Raw genomic sequence first — 14,660 nt, 5'->3', positions numbered from 1 at the left:
CCATGGAAGTGTCATTGGGGGTGCTCAGGTCTACACCCACACCTGCAGCAATGTGAGCTAGCACTGCCAGTCTGACCTGGAGGCTTCCTGAGCAAATTCCCAGTAGATCCCCCTGCTGATTGACCTCTGTCACCAGATTCTGAGCACCTTGCCCATGATACAATGCAGATAGCCCAAACAGCTGGCAAAAAAGGGAACAAAGTACCCCAGAACTGAACTGCAGCACTGATGTGATGCCTGCTGATTATGTTACAAACACCAGGATTAAGAACACTAGGTGACAAAAAGCCACCTTTAATACAGTCGAAGTCTGCCTTCCAAGCTTTAAACTGCCATGCAACCCCAGGCAGGGACCCATCAGTTTCCTTTATGTGAGATTTTATGTCTGCAGTCCTCAGACCAACATACAGAAAAAATCTTGCTGCTCCTCTGAAAACTCAGAGCAAGGGGAGATAGAATAATATCCCTTAAAAAAACCCCAAGAAACAACAGATAAAACAAAAGAGTAACTAAGGCATAACTATGGCATGATGTTTTAGAGAACAAAAAAATTCCTCTTACCCCACAGAGGGCTGGCTTTTAGCCCAGATCTGTGTTTAATACCAACATACTAGAAAAATTTTTAATATTCTACAGTTCTATGGATTTCTTTGCTAGTCTTCCTTTTCTACTTTCCCCTTCCCATTTCTCCATATGAAGTTACATGCTGCTAGGATAAAAGAGCTTTTACAGCTCTACAGTGAAGCAAGAAACAATGACTATTTTGAAATCATGAATATAAGGCTAAGTTAAAGAAGGAAGATCTAAAAGGAAAAAAAATCCACATGGGAAATTCATCCACAAAACTCATTCAGCCAAGGCTTCTTCAGGACAAGGAAAACCACAGCAAGTAATAGGTTAATAGAAAATGAAAGAAATCTAGTAAGTAAAATCTACCTTTAAGATAGAGGGGCTTAATTTTAAAGAGCATATGGAAAGAATTCTCACTAATGTGACAAATTCTAAAATCACATCTGAGAAAAAAAAAGAATGTGCTTACTTTTTAGCAGAGGAATTTTTAAAAGGACCTTATTTATGCTTGGGGAAGCAATACTTCACCTGCACACACAAATTCACTAGGTTGATAATAGTAAAAAGGAAGAGGGCTGATCAGCATCTGCCACTGCAAAATTGCAATGCAAGGGAAGAACAAACTTTTGAGAAAGTTGTCACTCACATACACAGAAGGGACCTTTAATGAAAAGCCCCATTGTTCAGGGTCTTGGGAACCTGCTGACATGGAGGGAAGGAATTATGTTGATGAGCTAGCTGCAGGGTTACTTGGACACAAAGACCAGGCTGAAAATGACTTGCTGAGTATTCACTGAGTTCCTCTGAGACCCTGCCACCAACCAGCTGAGAGCTGTATAGCACAGCCTGCCTGATTCCTTTATGGCAAGGCTCTCACTGAATTACTGTGCCACTTTTGGTTACACTGTGCATTAAAACAGGAGCAGCACAGAACAGAAATAGGAAATAAACAGGATACAAACTCCCTGACAGAGTTCTGTAGAGCAACCCCTGTCATTACCACCTCTTAACAGAAATTCAGGACAGCCACAAACAGGTAATTACAATTTGATACACAATGAACCACATTATGTGCAAAAAATAAAACATAATGAAAATCGAGTCCACTATCATTGTCCAGTGAAGGTAAAGAAGCCAAAGCAAATATACAATATGGAATGGAAGGAAAAGCTGCTCATCTGGAAAAAAGAAACCCAAAACACTAGGATGTATGAGAAGAAAAATGTTATCAGGGGCACAAAGGATTACTGACTTAGAAAAACTGTAGTGGGAAATTGATCAACCACATTTTTCCATTTGTAAATATCATACATTTAGTTTCTTAGTGCTGTTTAGTTAGTTTTACAAAGTGCAGCGGAAGGAAAGCTGTAGTAAAAAATAAAACCTACACCAACAACAATTGAAGTGTTGGCAGCTTTCACGAGTTTTAAAGAGCAATGTATTAACCCTGATTATACCTATAGAAGCCTTGACACTCCTCTCCACATCAGTTAATTACCTCTGACAAGTTTGCTTAAAAGGGAGATAGTGTTGCATGTCTGGTATTTAGCAAGGCAAAGCAGCTGAATTCAAGCCTCTCCTTAAAGCTTTTCTTGACTGTGAGGTACCACTCTCTACCAATACACAACAGCCCTTAGACCTAACAAAACAATTAAAATCAGTTCTGTGTTTTCACCAGCTTACTCAAAATATGCACGAGTAAAAAAAAAAGGAAAATGCATTAACAATACTAAGTGCTGAGTGTGATGAAGATGCAGTGAGAAGTAATTACCTGCACTATTTCAGAGAAAATGATCTTTTTATCCTATGCTAGGATGAATTTTGAAAAACATCTGGAGGCTGTATGTTGCTGTAAACATCTTTACTTGAAAAACTGCAGACTAGCTAATCAAGAATTATGTAGTAGCACAGACCAGCAGAAACCAAAGTATCCATTAACTAGGCCTTAAGGCCCTACTTCAGAAAAAAATAAAATGGCCCACTCCAGTTTATCATCTAAAAGTGCATCTTCACCACACTGCAACAAACTTTACCTTGATTTAAAACAAAGAATTCAGCATTTAAGGAGAATGCTTGCATTGTCCAAGGCCTGCAATGCCTTGTTGGCAGACTAAATGTACAAAGTGTGTTGTGCAATGCAAAGGAATTATGCTTCCTCCTTCTAAAAGGTCTGGCCAAAGAGTTAAACCTATGAATGAATTCTAAAAAAAGACATTAAACTGGTTAATCATGGTGTGAAAGAGGAATCATAATAGATTTTATATGGCTTAATTGTATGCTTTAGCAAATTATGATGATTTCATGAGAGAGTAAGATATGGGACAAAGACATCAAAAGAATCAAGAGCTCTTATAGTGAGTTCATACAAATTATTCTCCATTAAGGGTACAAAACAAAGAAGCTTTCCAAAGTTCTTCTTCCCCAGTAACAGAATTTTTTTTTTTTTTTTGATTTCCAGTTCTATGAAGAGGTGTTTTAAAACAAACTGCTCTGAAGCTTTTTTCTTGTCTTATTGTCACATTTGTGTTACATATGCCAGCACATGTCTACAAGGTGCTACAGCACTTAACTGCACATAGTGCTCCTGGGGGAGGGGATTTCTTTATATCCAAAATTAAACCATTTAATAACGCATAAGTTGTACTAGATGTTGGCAGCAAAAAGAATTAAGAGAACATTAACTGTTAGAAAGAAGAGCACCAAAACCTCTGAAATCTGGAAATCATCCCATTTGAAAAACAGAATTAAAACTAGCCCTGGCCTTTGGATATCTTCTGGGTAAGTGACAACTAGATGCATAAAGAATCTGTTTGGATGAGAGACATCAGCAGAACAGCTCCTGTCCTCAGCCCTCTGCACAGCCACAGGGGCAGGAGGAAGCTGAATGCAGGGAACCTCACAGATTCTGCTTTCCCAGCTGCAGTCAGAGCAAGAACCTCTGGACTCTAGAAGCTCCTGGCAGTGCAGCATCAGTGCCCAGCTTCAGGACTCCACACCCAGCCTGGATTCAGAGAAAAACCACAGTACTAAAAACTGCCCATGATGCAGGTGCCCAGCTGCAGACATGCCAACAGGGCCAAAGGCATGAACAAGAGTTCAGTCTGGCTTGTGCACTCTCATTCTTGTCCTCTCACATTCCCTTATTAGAGCACAAGTTCCTCAATTCCCAGATTTCTGGCTACCTGTTTTTCAACCTGTGTAGCATAGTCAGGCCCCATCACTGCCAAACAACAAACATGAATGAGAATGATTCATTTGGCACGTGGCAAACTCCAAAAATTTTCCTCTAGTTCCAGTTGCCAGGATATTTTTCCCTTAAAAGGAAATCAGTTGACTACATGGTGCAGGAATCTGAGAGGTGAACAGTTGTGCCTGACTGCTGGAAAGAGTGGACGTCATGGATTTTTCCCCAATTTAAAAAGTTATATTGTTTCATTTTCAGACTTTTAAAAAATCTTGTCTTTGTTTTCTCAAGAGATTTGAGCTAAGCCAACAAGGACTCCACAGGCTGATGAGGAAACAAGGCAGTATTCATTTCTTCCAATAACAGTGATTTCTCACAGCTTGCATGCCATAACTCAGCCTTACCTCAACTTTGCTCCCTGGCTCGTGCTCTGCAGCAGCAAAGTAAACCACCTCCTGTACTTCATCCCTGGGCCGTGCAGAGTTCTTCCCAAATACCACCAGCCCATCTTTAGAACACGGGGGGAAGGCTACAAAACAGTAACTTGGAGGAGCTGCAGCCATCCTAGAAAGGAAGGAAAGCATAAACAAAGAAAACCAGTGGGCTTTTAAATTTACAACTGCATACATTAGGGAATCATTCAGTCTTCTGGTACTAACTGTAGCTGAGGGAATGCATTCCCTCTGCCAGCTGATTGTCCAGTGATGAGGGAAGAACAGGTCAGCACAAAGGAAGTTTATCTGAATTTAATTTTAAAATTATAATAATTTCCATCATTTTTCACCCAAGCTTTATGAAGGCATAAATAGGAAAAAAGGCAAGAGAACTGTGCCATAATAAGTCTGCTTAGTCCCCACTGAAAGAAGATACTCTGCACTGGAGCTGCTTGGGAATGGATGACCTAGATGTATTCTGCTGACTCAGACAAGTGCAGAGACATGCAATAACTTTAAATAATTCATTCCCTCTGCGCACATGCACTTCAATATTTTTAAAAAAGAAATATAAAACGTGTTGGAGGGATTCCTGAGAGAGGACAATAGCATAACTGGAAACAGAACAAAGGTACAGCACAATTACATCAACAACTGTCAGTCAATTTATCTACTCAGATGGGAGAGACTGAAGCCCTAATTGCACTTTATTTTCTCTGTGGTTTGGCTGCATTGCTGCTCTTACCTGAAGTTAATTGATTGCTGTTTGCTTGTTTATGTAGGCTAATGTGAAATGTTTATAGGATAATTTTAAGTGTTTGCAATGACAACATATTAAGAAAAAATACAAACTATTCAGGACTATTACACTACTGTAGCTGGTCTTGTGTACATTGCTACATCTGATATTTTTCCACCATTCAGGAAAACTTGTGGCACATATGCCTGCAAAAGAAAAGTGTAGGGTGTTTATCACTTGTTAAAAAAGTACTCAACACAGATATCTGATATTTCTTCATAGTTCTTACCACAGCAATAGAAACTCTGCTCCCAAATAAACAATATTGTTTTCCACAATATCCTAAAGAAGTAAATATACTTATACACATTCACACTCCTTAGAAACAACCTTAGAAAGCACATGAGTTTCCCCCCAAATTCATCTGCAAGGCAATGCTGGGCATGGGGGAGTGTGCAAAGCTGCTTTTTTACCATCAGCTTGTACATGCTTCAAACCATACAAATTTCACTTTTTCTTTTTTTTATTTTCCTTTTTTTTTTTTTTTCACAGTGTCACTTGAATACATACTTCTCCCTGAATAGCAGAAAATAAAAGAGAGGACAAATTCCTTTTGTATAAAGACTGTAATCCATTAAATGGTAATTGCTTGCCTGTGGACTATGAACAGGTCACACAGATGTTCAACCTTGCAAAAAAAGGTCAGGTAGATCCATGCTAGAAGTGCCCTCTACCAACACAATGTAAGGCAATGAATTGTCCAGGGAACTCACACAATCTTTCCATTTAGGTAAAATTATATTCATCCACTTGAGCTGAAAACGCATTAGGAAACAAACAGAAGACAAATTTGGTGTGCTATAAGGTGAGTTACCTGAGGCAGATGGGAAGTCTCAGAGTGCTGGAAAACAGTTTCATTGACATCACAAACACAGAAATGCTCATACTTGGAGCAATTCATAGCAAAATACATATACTAATGTACATGCATATAAAAGTATTGTATATAATACTAATTTTTATTAAATTAATACCTAAACATATTTGCAGATAGGCTTAAAAAGATGGGAAAAGTTTCAACATTCTGTTACTGAACAAACATGAAGGTATGCAATGCAGACATTTACATAGCTAGAGTCTGAGTAGATAGGGAAAAAAATTAAAAGCTTGTAGGAATATAATGTCCTTCAGAATCCTGAAACCTCCCTGAAATAAACAGTCCCAACTGTATGTGTGAGGTTTTTTTCCCTCTTAAATATGCTAACAATTACTGAACCTAAAACAAAATGCCATTTTGTTAATGCTTTTTAAGTATGAAAGTATGAGTAAGTGTATTGGTGAGAATTTTTTTTTTTTCCTTAAATATACCAACAGTTACTGAACCTAAAACAAATTGCTATTTTGGTAATGCTTTTGAAGCATGAAAGTATGAGTAAGCTCCTCTATAACAAGAGTTCCCTTCAACACACAGTGTATTTCATAAGCTAGAGCAAGCTGCCCAGTAACTAGAGGTCATTACACAGTGTATTTCTCACAGGGGAGTAAATAACAGCCAAACACTATGTCAAATGTTTCAGCCTTATCCTGAAAACACAACTGTCAGTGGAGGAGTTTGCACTAGGATCTCTTTTTTAGAGAAGGAAGCCATCTAGGTGTCTACTGCAGTTTAAATCTACTCTGCTTGCTAGGTGGCACATTTTCCCTGAACCTCTTTTGGTTCATTTTGAATATGACAAGGATGGCCGTTTCTCAGATATATCCACAACCTCTACTTGTTCAGAACTCTACTGTACTTTGTCTTCCTCCATCATGTAGCTCAGTCTGTTAGCAGGACACTTCTACTTGCCTACTTCATGTTCTTCTTTTCTTTATTCAGCTTCAGGTTGCCCTCATGCTCATTTTCACATATTTTCCACACCTTTGCCCTGTTACATGGCTCAATACCACACAAACATCTTTCACCCACAGGAGGGAAAGAATACTCCTTCATAATATCTCTGATAAATCAGCCTGACTTGTAAAACCACCTACTGTTATAATTCCTTCACTTTTTTTTCACAGAGAGCTTGTTCCTCCAGTGAAAGGTAATCCTGAAAACCTTAGAATGACTGCAAATAGATCTCAAAGAACAGCTTGCTGCCCATTCACACAGCTCTTTACCACAGAGCATGTTCAGCATGCTGGCTTGATTTTCTCAGCAGATCATACCTCAGACCTACATTCTGGTGTAGACAGACCCATGCCTCAATTGCAAACCATTGCAGTCATGGATGGGCCCCTGCAAGCTCAGGGAAACAGGGACTGTGCACACCCCTATAGCTGTATCCAGTATCCCCCTGCCCTTGGAAGCCCTGGAAGTAGAGCTGTACATTATGCTGTGTCACTACATCATCACTGCTGCACTTGCAGGGAGCTATCAGGCATCATGCTTGGTCAACCTCAAACCACTGCAGGCACAAAGGGTAAAAAAAGAGTTCTGAGCAGCAGCCACAAGTTAATATACTCCACTTGCTATCTTTTTTTTTATTTGACAAAAACATGCTACAGCAGGGATGCAATATTCCACCTAGTCATTTTTTTTTCCAGTCTCCTGTGTTTGGACACTATAAAGAAGACTTACTTAACAATTCCTTTATTAAGATCTTTTCTCATTGTGATAAGTCCCATTTAACACCTGACAAGCCAAATTAATTGTGTGAATATATCACCACTACTGCCAGAGGTAAAACAGACAGCACTGAGTTCATAAGCACTTTAATGCAGAAAGAAAGGAGTAACAACCATTGAGCAATCATAGAATTACAGCACAAAGTGCCATGTCCAGGGCTTTCTTGAGCACCTCCAGGGATGGTAAATCCATCTTACACATGCTGACACATATTAAAGCTCATAAATTCCAATTAGAACAACTTGTACTATTAGAGTAAATATCCACAATCAGAAATTTGAAGTGCTCAACACAGAATAAAATTGCTATTAAATCTGTACTAGAGATTGTGACAATCTAATGGAAACATTGTTTAGGTGTCATTTTTCACTTACCAAAAAAAATGAATAGATAAATAATGCTGGAAGAGAGATTAGCACATGGAATAGAGATTGCAGTATCCCATCCTCCACCTCGTGAACACTAGTGTCAGAGGCTGAAGCCACACTCTTAAGAAAATAGAGACAGGTATAAATAATTCAGTGTGCTTTGGAGGCTTCCTTCCCCCAGCCCCAGAAAACTGAAATAACTATGTATCCACAATAAAGCACGGTCAGCTTAGCATGACAGAGTCCAAACTAAAGGAAGGAAAATTTTCATAGGAACTCACTCTAGATTCCTTGGGGTTTTATTCTGTTATTTTTCCAGAATAACACTGTGTACTTCTCTGAAAACTGTAATTTGGTACTGCAATAATCTTTTATAAAGCTCAAGAATCTGACTGCTACAATAAAACTACTTCTCAGAAAAATAACTTTATCATCCCACATCAAATAGATGTTGATTTTTAAAGTCAACTGATTTTCCTTGTTTGTCAAAATAACCTGAAGACATTAAGCACAAAGTAATTACCAGTTTTACAAAGCTATAAATTATGTGAAAACTGGCTCACCACCAGCAGCTTTCAGTTGCTGTCAGAGTAAGAAAAAAAGTTACCAAAAATAAACATTCAATTTTATGAACTATTATGATCTTGAAGCTCTTATAACAAGCTATTGTTCAAGTAATTCCAAAACTTAAAACAGTACAACTGGATTTGCTCTTTCCTGTCAATTGAAAAACAAAACAATAGGTTTATAGCAGCAGATGATAAAAAGGATTGGTGTGAGAAAGAAAGGGTAAAAGTACGGGGCTGTCATGAAATTTAACTCATGTTTATAGAACTAAATCAATATTTGCTCTTTACACTCCTTTTAATTGCTGTTCACTTAATGCCCTGCAGCTTTTTCTCAGGAAAAAACTAGAGATGCCACTAACATCACATATAAAAACCCTTTGGGTTTAATATATTTTTCTGAAATGTTAATCAGTAGCTGTCATTAATCTCAAGTAAGATTTATACCAGATGCCAAAGTTCTGAAGCAGCTATTCCTGTGTAGATCAAGTCCTTTCCCAGCAACACACCAATGAAGACATTGTGAGTGTTGTACATCTACAAACAGTTCTGTCCCTAACACACTACACAGTTTTCTACACTTTGTAGTCTCCTGCTCAAAAATTTAATAATATCTAGTCATTACCATGTATAAAGTAAAAGGTGTTACATGAGAAGTCAGCTGCCACCAATACAGAACCTCTTCACAAGAAATTGAAGCAACTCTCAAGCAGATTTTAAGGATATTAAACTTCAATGAGGCCAAGCAGTCAGCCTGACACCAGAAGTGCACTCACCTCATGCTGTGATGAGTAGCATTCAGCTGTAAAATTTGCCTTGTATTGATTTGACTCAGAAGCTGGCAAAACTTCAGCTTGATCAAGCCAAACCTTCACCCAGGAGCATAATTGCTGTGTTCATTACTCAGCATAGCTATGCTAGTGAGCATGGATGGAGCAAGGGCCAGCACACCTTGCTTCCATTCACCCTAGTGAGGCTGCATAGGTACATCACACAGACTCATCTTTCAAACATTTTCTATTTGTCTTCAACAGCTTTGTTGGTTTAGCTGTCAAACTCTCTGAAGCTCAGACATGATCAAAGTGTTGTACAGGATGAAAACTAAACCTCTCCTAATTCCCAGTTTTTCAAGCACACTTGTGGTTGTCCTAGATAACCCAATATTAATGCTGGTGGTAATCAACATAATGCTTTCCAGACAGTACAGATGTCTACAAAAACAAGTGTGGTAGTGTTTCAGTAGATTTCATCTCAGACCTCCACACAGAATATCAGTTTTATTGATCATATAGCCTGATCTTTACACCCTCACTTCTTTGGTTTCTTCAATTTAAAGCTGGTCTTTAACAGGTGTTTTAGGCAGCAGAAACACAGAAGCTGCTAAACTCCTTGCTGCTAAGTTTGGACTACACTCTGGGGATGACAGCATTTTCTTTAATATTTATCTTACAAAGATTTGAGCTGCTTTTAAGGTCCAGAGAGCACATTAAACCTTTTATGAAGACATATAATGTGGTTTTGTGTACTAAAGGATGACTATATCTCATTACATTCTGTGCTTTCATAAAACAGAAATCCAGCTGTGCTAATACTGCTGAACTATTTCAGTAACATTTAAAGATTTCAATAAACCTGTTTTCATTGCAACCAGAAAGAGTAATGATCTAATCTGCAAGAAACATTTACAATAAAAAACAGGGAGGAGCATATGAACAAGGGTCCTCAGATTTGGATCAAGGCTGTCTCATTAGGAAAGGAAGAATATATGGAGGGGGTCATGCATCATTTATTCTCAACTCTTCCATATTTTAAATGGGATGGCAAAAAAAGTCAATTACAATTGTGAAAACTTCATTCAGGGTTTAGTTGCTGGTTTTCAACCTCAGTTTTAACTTTCAAATTAAGATGTTTCTTGTGCCTGAGACAAGCTTGTATTTCCATTTAGAAATCCAGCCCAGCATCTTATGCACATAGAGGCATGTGATCTCTGCACCCTGCAAAAAAGCAGTGCTTCCAAAAACAGAAATGAAAAGCAAAATTCATTCAGCTGCAGGCACAGAACAAAGACAGCAAACTGAAAGGCACAATAATAATATTGTTCCTATCTAAGGAAACACTGAAAGGATATTTTTTTTATTGACAATTTGGACAGTTTTAATGCATGACTTATCAGGAGAGAGGAAGGTTGCATGTACTCAGAAATTAGAAAGCAGAGACTGTTCCTGAATATAAAGCACAAAACTATGCCAGATCCCTGTGTCCCTATGGTTTGGACATTCCATTATCAGACCTCAGTGAAATTGTTTGCCTCTTTCCTAACTGGAAATGGATGATGATGCCAATTTACTGCTTGAAGGTGCAACATCCCACTGTGATTGTTTCTGCCTCTCCAAGCTGTGCCTGACAAGATATCCAAGAGAAGTTTAATCAGCTGCTGAATTTGCTGAAATTTAGCAAGCCGTTCTCAACTTTTTTTTTTTTTTTTTTTTTTACATTAACTGCACACTGAAAATTTTTTAAGATTCACTCAAAATAGGCAACACCTCAAACTTTGAGTCAGGGTTTTGGAATGGCCTTTTTTTGCAGTAAATTTACTTTTATTTTTGAATTATGAAAAATAGCGATCCCATAGACAGGCATAAAATCAAGTTGCACTTCAAAGCTTTGCTAAGCTGTATGGTCCCTTCAGTCATTTAACTGAACAAAGGCATAATAGGCCTGGAAGGAATTGAAAATATTTCTCCTGCTGTATGTGGGGAAATTTGGAATATTCCTGGCAACAGCTGCCAGATTGCTTTAGACTGTCTTAAAAATATCAGGTAGTGGCCATGAAATCAGAATTCTAAAACTCTTCAGCACTTTAGGTCCTAAGAAATGGTGAGACTTCAGCTGTTATAAAAGTTTACAATCCATTGACCAACCGGTTCTATTTTAAATCTGTAACACACCCTTGTTCAAAGTATGTCCTTGCTTCCAAAGCAGGCATCTTTCAAAATTAGACAGGATCTTATTTTTTGCCCCGAGTAATCTGAATTATGTTAATGAAAACATAGTGCTATTTAAAAACAAATCAGGGTCAGTCATCCAGAAGACAACAGATTTCAGACTCATTTCCATCACAGGCAGCACATACAGGGAAAATTCATTATTTACACAGACTTTTCACTGCGTGGGTGTCAGTGCTCTTAATTGAGTCTCCAAGCAGTCACAGAACTCTATCCCTTTTGTGCCTCTTCTCCAGCCCGCAGTTTAAGGTCATTTTTGTAACACTCCCCATTTTGTAGAGAAGCACCTGTTTTCTTGCTGCTGTCACCGGGACAGAGACCCTTGTTAGGGGTTGCCTAAAGCATCTTTGTACAACACCCAAGCTCGTACCACGAGAAGCTGCTAACTCCTGCCCGACTCCTGGCCGTGCAGCTTTTGCTTCTTGTGAAGAGGCGGCGCCGTCGCTTTGGGTTCAGCCGGGTCCGCATCCCTGCCCACCTCCTCACACCAGCAGCTGCCTAATGCACGCTGACTGCTCGTCCTTTCCAATTAGCAACACTGTTCTGTTAACAAGGAGCCAAATAAAAGGCATCAAAGTAGCTCGTTGGAAGTTAAGGATGCAATGCATCGCTCTGTCAGAAACCCGGCGTTTGAGACTTTGCAGAGGCAGGTCTGTTTCTCAATCTGCTGGATTTACAGCAAAGAGAAAAATGCACTGTGGGGACAATGTCCATCTTCACAACTCTTCAAGTTCGTAATAAAGAAATTCTTACTAAAGGATTCGAGCACCTTGCAAACATGCAAACATAAAGCATTCACAGTTGATTTCTGAAGCAGAGGATGGAGAGCCAAATTCAGCACCCTTTCCCAAAGATACCAACCTTGGCACAAGTAAATAAATGGAACTTAAATCATGCCATACTTTACCAGAATAAAGCCAACCAAAAGTTCCACATGTCTTTCAAAACTGGAAGAGACCTTTAAGAATCTCAAGCTATAAGCATTGAAATTACTTTTCTGGGGAGGACAAAATGGACTGATACCAATAAAGGATTTTCATCCACCACATTTGCCTCAATACAGCACCTGCCTTTTTAGACTGTTTATGTAAGCTCTGGGACATAAGCTAATTGCAAAAGTCCACAGCATTATAAATGGTTTAAGTCAATTTCAGTGTTGGTTCACCTCAAAAGACTGAAAGCCCTCTGTTCACAGAGATCTACTCCCTTAGTAGAAATATGATTGGAGGGTTTTTGAGATTTTGCTTTGCCTGGCTGGAAGATTTCGATTGTATATTATGAAGAAAACAGCATGTTTGGAGGGGCCTTAAATCACTAATTCTAAAACAGCTTTTAGAGAATTGTTGAAACTGTAGTAGTGTACAACCAAATAAGCCAGTCTCTCCACTTCTTACAACTTACTATCTTTTCAGCTAGTTAACATAGACACATAATTTACATCAAAATTTACCAAGTTTACTGCAGCACAATAATTTCTCTGGGTTTATTAAAGTTTCATATCTTACAGGTATGGATGGCTTTTCTCAGTTCTGTATCACTTTTTCATGGGGATAGATTTACAAACGTGTGTTCACAGGGTCAAGGCCCTAAGCTGTCTTCTGTTTGAGAACCTGGTTAAATATGATTATGATTTATTTCCCCTTTAAGTATCAGCACTGGAGAATTTTCTTTTTAAGGCAGATTAATCATAGCCTGTAGAATTACTGTAGCAGCACAAATAGAGATGTCAGTTTTGTAGGCTCCTGCGGGAAGATATATCTGCTCATCAGTGTCTGAAACCAGCACATGGCTACCTAAGCGTAACAATATGCTTAGAAAGGCACATGAAGGCATCTAGGTTTCAAGGTGACCATATGAAAAGGCACCTTCAAGAAAAAGATGGGAGGAGAACAACGCTCGCCTGGTCCTTAAAGAGCAGAAGGGAAAACAGCAGCGACTAGAGGGACGGGAGGTGGGAGAGCCTTGCTTCAAACGGGAAGGCAGAGGACAGCCGGGGATAGCATCTGCTGATGCCAGCTCCCAGCACCGAGCGCTCCCGCAGCCCCGATTCGGGGCAGAGCCCGCCCGGCCCGGAGCGTTCCGCCAGCGCGGAGCAGGAGCGCGGAGCGGCGGGGACATCGCCCGGCCCCGGGAGAGCGGCTCTGCGCCATCCTCCCGCGACATCCCCACGGCTGCTCCCCTCCCGCGACATCCCCCACGGCTCCCTCCCTCTTTGCCTCCCTGCATCCCTCCCTGCCTCCCCGCTCCTTGCCTCCCTCCCGGCGCTGGCGGAGCGAGCCCGGCCGGGAAGGTCGCTGCCCAGAGACCCCGGCACTTTCCCCCGCGACGAGAAGTAACACAGCAGCCCCGCCGCGCCGCTCCCAGCAGGAAGGGGACGGGGAGAGGACGGGGAGGTGATGGGGAGGTGATGGGGAGGTGATGGGGGGGTGATGGGGAGGTGATGGGGAGGTGATGGGGGGGTGATGGGGGGGTGATGGGGAGGTGATGGGGAGGTGATGGGGGGGTGATGGGGAGCTGCCGCCCTGCCCCGCGGCGCTGCCGGTACCGCTCCCGTACCTGAGCGCCGCTCCCGCTCCTCCCGCTCCGCTCGGCCCCGCGGCGCCCCGGCCCCGCCCCCTGCGCGCGCAGCCGCCGCCGCACGCTCCGCACCGGAGCCCGGCCGGCGGCGGGCGCGCTCCCGGCGGACTGGAGTGCGCGCTCCCGGCGGAGGAGGGCGCGGCACCCACCGCGCTGCGGCCACTCCCACACCGGAGACGCTCTATGTAATATATGTTATAAAATAATTCATGTTGGTTTGTAATTAATGTGAAATAAATCATGTTTGTATAAATAAAGAAAATAATAAGGAAACTTTAGAACGTAAAGCTGCAGAGGGAAGAACAGGGGTTGCCTCATTGCAACACTGCAGCTGCCAGCAAAAACTGAAGAACCTAAATTAACAAGTTAAGAGAAGTGGCTCTGGCGGAGATGGCCTTTCAGAAACTGTCCAGGGAACACCCAGGCGATGAACACTTGAGAAGTATCAATAATCAAGACAATTCGTCAGGGAAAACTGCATCTCAATACCTGGTTCCCCTAATCCAAAAATCTGCATTCGCCCGAAATTCGTGGCTTCCTAGAAATGGT

At 40.8% G+C, this 14,660-nt stretch overlaps 1 protein-coding gene across 2 annotated transcripts in view; it reads right to left on the bottom strand.

Moving 5' to 3' along the window:
* The window catches only part of SCRN1 (secernin 1), a 37,298-nt gene extending 23,096 nt beyond the window's left edge, over positions 1-14,202 (bottom strand). Inside the window, exons 1-2 of one of the 2 annotated variants that reach the window (XM_079300164.1) lie at positions 14,091-14,202; positions 4,159-4,318 (exon numbers count right to left, since the gene is read on the bottom strand). In XM_079300164.1, the coding sequence (XP_079156290.1) occupies positions 4,159-4,317 (159 nt within the window). In that variant the 5' untranslated portion in view covers position 4,318; positions 14,091-14,202. Of the gene's footprint in view, positions 1-4,158; positions 4,319-4,933; positions 5,126-14,090 lie in introns of those variants that run through there. The other variant, XM_079300165.1, reaches the window with a different exon arrangement.
* Positions 14,203-14,660: the final 458 nt, after the last annotated feature.

This window comes from Erithacus rubecula, assembly GCF_903797595.1.
Source record: "Erithacus rubecula genome assembly, chromosome: 3".
In the NCBI taxonomy this organism is placed as follows: domain Eukaryota; kingdom Metazoa; phylum Chordata; class Aves; order Passeriformes; family Muscicapidae; genus Erithacus; species Erithacus rubecula.
This window is presented reverse-complemented; position numbering and strand designations above follow the sequence as displayed.